Source organism: Limulus polyphemus, unplaced genomic scaffold, assembly GCF_000517525.1.
Source record: "Limulus polyphemus unplaced genomic scaffold, Limulus_polyphemus-2.1.2 Scaffold1804, whole genome shotgun sequence".
Classification (NCBI taxonomy): Eukaryota; Metazoa; Arthropoda; class Merostomata; order Xiphosura; family Limulidae; genus Limulus; species Limulus polyphemus.
The window spans coordinates 182,590-188,580 of record NW_013667414.1 but is presented as its reverse complement, the minus strand read 5'-3'; the positions used below and the strand labels follow the sequence as shown (position 1 = coordinate 188,580).

The window sequence follows — 5,991 nt, the reverse complement described above, 5'->3', positions numbered from 1 at the left end:
ATAACAATGATACTAAAGTGTAGTTTTAGACAAGTGTCTGAAAGTGGGCCATAACAATGATACTAAAGTGTAGTTGTAGACAAGTGTCTGAAAGTGGGCCATAACAATGATACTAAAGTGTAGTTGAAGACAAGTGTCTGGAAGTGGGCCACAATAATAATGCTAAAGTATAGTTGTAGACAAGTGTCTGGAAGTGGGCCATGACAATGATACAAAAGTGTAGTTGAAGACAAGTGTCTGGAAGTGGGCCATAACAATGATACTAAAGTGTAGTTGAAGACAAGTGTTTGGAAGTGGGCCACAATAATAATGCTAAAGTATAGTTGTAGACAAGTGTCTGGAAGTGAGCCATAACAATGATACTAAAGTGTAGTTGTAAACAAGTGTCTGGAAGTGGGCCACAATAATGATGCTAAAGTATAGTTGTAGACAATTGTCTGGAAGTGGGCCATAACAATGATACTAAGTGTAATTGTAGACAAGTGTCTGGAAGTAGCCCACAATAATGATGATCTAGAGTATAGTTGTAGACAAGTGTCTGGAAGTAGTCCACAATAATGATGATCTAAAGTATAGTTGTAGACAAGTGTCTGGAAGTGGGCCACAATAATGATGCTAAAGTGTAGTTGTAGACAAGTGTCTGGAAGTGGGCCATAACAATGATACTAAAGTGTAGTTGTAGACAAGTGTCTGGAAGTGGGCCATAACAATGATACAAAAGTGTAGTTGTAGACAAGTGTCTGGAAATAGGATATAACAATGATGCTAGTTATGGACATGTTTTTCACAATTAATATTTGTTAATTCATACCATGGAAATGTATATTTCAAAACGTCTGAATTTTAGAAGTTTAAATATGTTGTCAATCATAACATGGATTTTCTTAATAATTCTCCGGTATTTGTTTCTAAAAATGATTGAATAAACTTTGTTTGATAAAACAATGTACAAAAAGGTTGCATTAGTCAGCAATGTTCCACCACCAATAATAAAACAAAGAAGACTTAAATCAAAATGACTACACTTCTGTCTTGCCCAATATTTATATCTAATTATATTGCTTTCACATCTTGTAATCTTGTATTTACAATTATATTATATTCACTGTACATTTGAACAAAACTATTGTCATAATACTACAGATGGTAGTAAATTTCAAGAACAATGTTTTAATAAAAATCTTAACTTGTTTACCCAAATTGATGTAACTACTTACCCCTGAAGAGATTTCTGAAGTATACTGGAGCGAATAGTGGCATAAATATTTGCAAAATCTTCATTTCTGTTCTTTCTGAGCCATTCAGCTATTTTGATGAGATCCTGGACAGTTTTTTCTGCATTTGATAAATAACTTATTTGATAAAGATTACTGTGTAGTGACATAAAAGTTCTTATAGATATTTTCCTGTTTTTTGTTAGAAATCAGATTAATTTGATGAGAGAGATGCTTTTCCATAGTATATGTATATATATTCAATGACACAATGATATGTTATAGTTACAAATTGGACTTCATTAAATAATCAAAACTTAATTTAGTCAGAAACAAGAAACAACGTGATTTCTATACATAATGGAAAACCGACAAATATTTGAACCAAAAAAAAGTGAAATAATTCCAAAACAAACTTGTGAAACATGAAAATATATTAATACTTCCTGTATTTTACTGAGACTTACAATGGAAGAAAATGCAACAGACTTGAGGTGGAAGGATATTCTTGTAGGAAAACGTAAATTACAACAATTTCAAAGAAAACAACCTATAATATTTTGAACAGTAAGGGAAAACCAGCACACCAATTTCAAAGAAAACAACCTATAATATTTTGAACAGTAAGGGAAAACCAGCACACCAATTTCAAGGAAAACAACCTATAATATTTTGAACAGTAAGGGAAAACCAGCACACCAATTTCAAGGAAAACAATCTGTAATATACTGAACAGTAAGGGAAAACCAGCACACCAATTTCAAGGAAAACAATCTGTAATATACTGAACAGTAAGGGAAAACCAGCACACCAATTTCAAGAAAACAATCTATATAATACTGAATAGTAAGGGAAAACCAGCACACCCATTTCAAAGAAAACAATCTATAATATACTGAATAGTAAGGGAAAATCAGGAGTACAAAAACTGATTCTAATAAACACTGGAGGCATAAATCACCAAATAAATCATGGAAGATCATTGCAACACTAGATAAAACATGGCAGAAACAGAAGAGTGCTGCAAAACTAGACAAAACATGACAAAAAAAAATACTGTTGTAAAACTGGACAAGACATGGAGAGGTGGAAGATTACTGCAACATTGAACAGTACATGGCAGAGATGGAAAAAGATTGCAACACAAGACATAGCAAAGGTAGAAGATTGTTGCAACATTGGAGGAGTCATGGCTCTACTTGTAATAAAAAAAAAAGCATATGGTTCACAGAATGTAAAGAAAGTTTTCAATCACTCTTTATGTTTGCTGCAGATTTCTCATCTAATTGAAAATGTTTAAACTTCACAAGATATAAAGTGAACCAAAGGTGAACTCTAATTATTATCAAGAGAGCATACTGACAACAGCTTTGTGAACTTCACAGAATGCCAGGAAAGCTAAAGCATCAAGTCAAAAGACTTGGAAAGAGCAAAGATTGTTATGATGAATGGTATATAATTACGACCATCAAGTTAAGTATGTTTGATGATAGAAGAAACAGTTTCTAAAGCAGAATGGAAACTTGAACACTGTTCCTGTCATGTAGAATTAACCCTCTGTACTTATATTTCATCTTTAATTCTGAAATTGTATTTAGACTAAAACTTTTTTAAACAATAAGAAATGTTACAAAATGCTATTTACCAGGCAACTGATCCACAATATGTTTTTCTTCTTCATTGGGTAACTCTATAAAACAAAAATAATGATAAACTAGAACTGGTTTATGAAATGTGCAATTTACTTTTTACAATATTAAAAACATGTATATACACACAAACAAACCAAACATCTGCATTCAGTGTTAATTAATACAATACCAGCCAATAAGGTTTCTAAAACAGTACTGATATGGATACTAGTCTTTTATAAAATTATCAACATGAAAAAATCTTCTTGAAACACAAGTAATAATGGAGCATGCTGATGGAACTGCTGACTTCTGAAGTATGGGATTCAGAATATACACCAATACAATATACAAACTAAGTGACTTTTCATATAAATACATGTCAAATCAAAAGATAGTTACATTAATCTTTAAAAAATATGTAACCCAGAAAGGACTACAGGAAAAATACTCTTAAAGTGAGCTTATCTTTCAATGTGAGATATTATTTGTTTGTCTCCTTTTGGTCAAAACAGTTAGTCAGAATGTATTATTTCACAAAGTATTCTCCCCAAATATCAAGTACTTTTGTATGTCAATTTTTCAACTGTCTCAGTCTGGAAGGATTATAGCAAAAATATCCTAACAAAACAACAAAGTAGGAACATGATAAGACTTGGAAAGTATATTCCAATCATCATGGTTACCACAGTAAGAAGTGTAAAGGTCAAAACCTGAAAATAAGAAGCATAACTACCTACTTTGAAAAAAAAAATGTAACCATCATCTCTGGAAATAAGAAGTGTAGCCACCAATTCTAGAAATGCACTTAGATTCAGATTATGTGGAAAGAGTATTAAAATAGATTCTTATCAAAATATTCACAAATTCTAACAACACGTAGTTTAAGTGACCAAGACTTGTACTAATAAAGTCTGAAGATAGCTTGAATGAGTAATAAGAAAACTTTATTACAAGTTTAACATAGTGATAAATATATATTGTTTCCCAAGGCTTTGTCATCATCAGGTACAAGTAGTTTATGTAAACACAGGAATATATATATATATACAGTACTGAACAAAGAGGGCCACCGTGACTACTATAGACTACTTACCAGCTTAGTAAAGGTATCTTGGTCCCTCCGGGGTGTTGGTTTAGAATGGGTTATTTTGTTCAATTAAGATAGCTTCATTGATTTTTTGTTTGTTTATGTTTAGTTCTTTGGTTAAAATCACACACAATTACCAGAACAAAAATTCAAAATTCAACTCACTAAACAAAACTAACACTAAAAAAAACAACACAACATTACACTGCAGTTTACCATTTATCCCTGAAATCAGTTCAAAAATAATTCATACTTGTTTTGAAACATAAAATTCCTGTCAGCTTCACATTCATTCAGAAACCTGGCTTTAAACTAGAATTGCTAATAAGTAAATATTATGAAAAATCACACAATATCAACTTTGTTTTTTAAAATAATGTATATCTGCCCATTCTACATCGGAGGAACTGGAAAAAAATTGAAAACCAGATTCACCACACACACAATAAAAACTCCTCCCATGTTTACCACTGCTGCAACTCAAAAAACCATAGTATATCTATTAAAAACACTGTAATTTTAAACAAAGAACCAAACATCAACAAATGAAAAATCAAGGAAGCAATCTTAATTTAATAAAACAACCCTACTCTAAACCAACACCCTGGGGTGTCAAGATACCTTTACTAAGCTGTTAAGTAGTCTCCAGTTATGTGCCCTTTTTGTTCCATACTGTATATACCTACCCGTGTCTCCATAACTACTTGTACCTGATGATGACAAAACCTTGTCAAAACATTTTATTTGTTATTGTGTGAAGCTTACACAAAAGTTTCCTTTGTTACTAATTCAAGCCATCTTCAAACTACAAAGTCGTGATCAAAGTTGATTTCAACACATAATAATAAGTAAAGAATTCTCTATACCTTTCTTACAAGTTTCAAAAACAAAAGGTAAGAATAAAAATAAAACTTCAAGTATTAGTGACATAAAAACTACTATAATATTTTTTAAAATGTTATAACAAGAATTCAATAGTCTTTACATGTATGGTGAAGGGAAACCTACCATCATCCATTCCTACTAGATCCAGTATCAAGACAGGTGGCATAGGTTTACTATGCCGAGAGAGCAAACCTCGAAACTCTCGTTCTAAGGCATCTCCTCCAGCATCAAATAATGACATCTGGAGAGAAAGCAATGACTGATATTGTTATATAAAACTATACAATAGATAACATTATTAATTATGTTTTCACCTATTGTCTTGTGATATAAGATTTCATAAATGCAACTCATATATGACATATTCACGTAAGCCTTCTGATATATAAAACAGACACCAGGCTAGGCTGTTTCATTCATAATTTAAATAAATAATCACACAGCTAGGCTGTTTCATTCATAATTTAAATAAATAATCACACAGCTGTCAATCTTAAGACTTTACAATTTTCTACTAATTTTATTCAAATAGATCTTGGTACATATTACTTAAAACAAAAACTTGCCCTTTAACCATACAGTCACATCATGCTCAAAAATCATCAACAGATAATTCAGGTTCACAGCCAGAATAATCATCAGCTTGCACAAATTCAATTGTCTCTTCAAGTGTGAAAACACTGAAGCGATCTGATGCCATTTTTGGTCTGTTTTTCTAATAAAAAGTACACAATTTTCAACTGCAAACATTACCAATGTTTTGAATAGCAACACACACCAGGTTGGATATGAATTAGTAGCTAAGATTTGAAGATTAGGCTTTGTCTATTGATTCTGTGCTCATGATTTGTATTTCCAATGGGAAATTTAAACCGCGTCATTTGGTCATCTTGTGGCAATGGGTGTGCCTAAAGGGTTAAATAAACATTAACCCTTTCGAGACGGGTCATGAGTGAAAGGCCATGTCATCTCATTTGTTGACTAGCATTCAAAATTTTACTGAACTACTATATCATGAATTTATATCAATAACTTTTGTATCAAACTGTAGATTATGACTCAAATTTTAATATCACATATTACTTAAGTTCTTAATTTAAAAGCAAATATTAAATAAACACAGATAAACATCAATTTTTGTGTGTCACTTGGTATACTGAATGCAGCACTG

At 31.6% G+C, this 5,991-nt stretch overlaps 1 protein-coding gene across 1 annotated transcript in view; it reads right to left on the bottom strand.

Annotated features, from left to right (window-relative positions):
- LOC106464991 (exocyst complex component 7-like) overlaps positions 1 to 5,991 on the bottom strand; it is a 91,489-nt gene that overhangs the window by 56,953 nt on the left and 28,545 nt on the right. The window contains exons 5-7 of the mRNA XM_022392819.1: positions 4,944 to 5,061; positions 2,860 to 2,904; positions 1,218 to 1,335 (exon numbers count right to left, since the gene is read on the bottom strand). Of these exons, the coding sequence (XP_022248527.1) occupies positions 1,218 to 1,335; positions 2,860 to 2,904; positions 4,944 to 5,061 (281 nt within the window). The remainder of the gene's footprint in view (positions 1 to 1,217; positions 1,336 to 2,859; positions 2,905 to 4,943; positions 5,062 to 5,991) is intronic.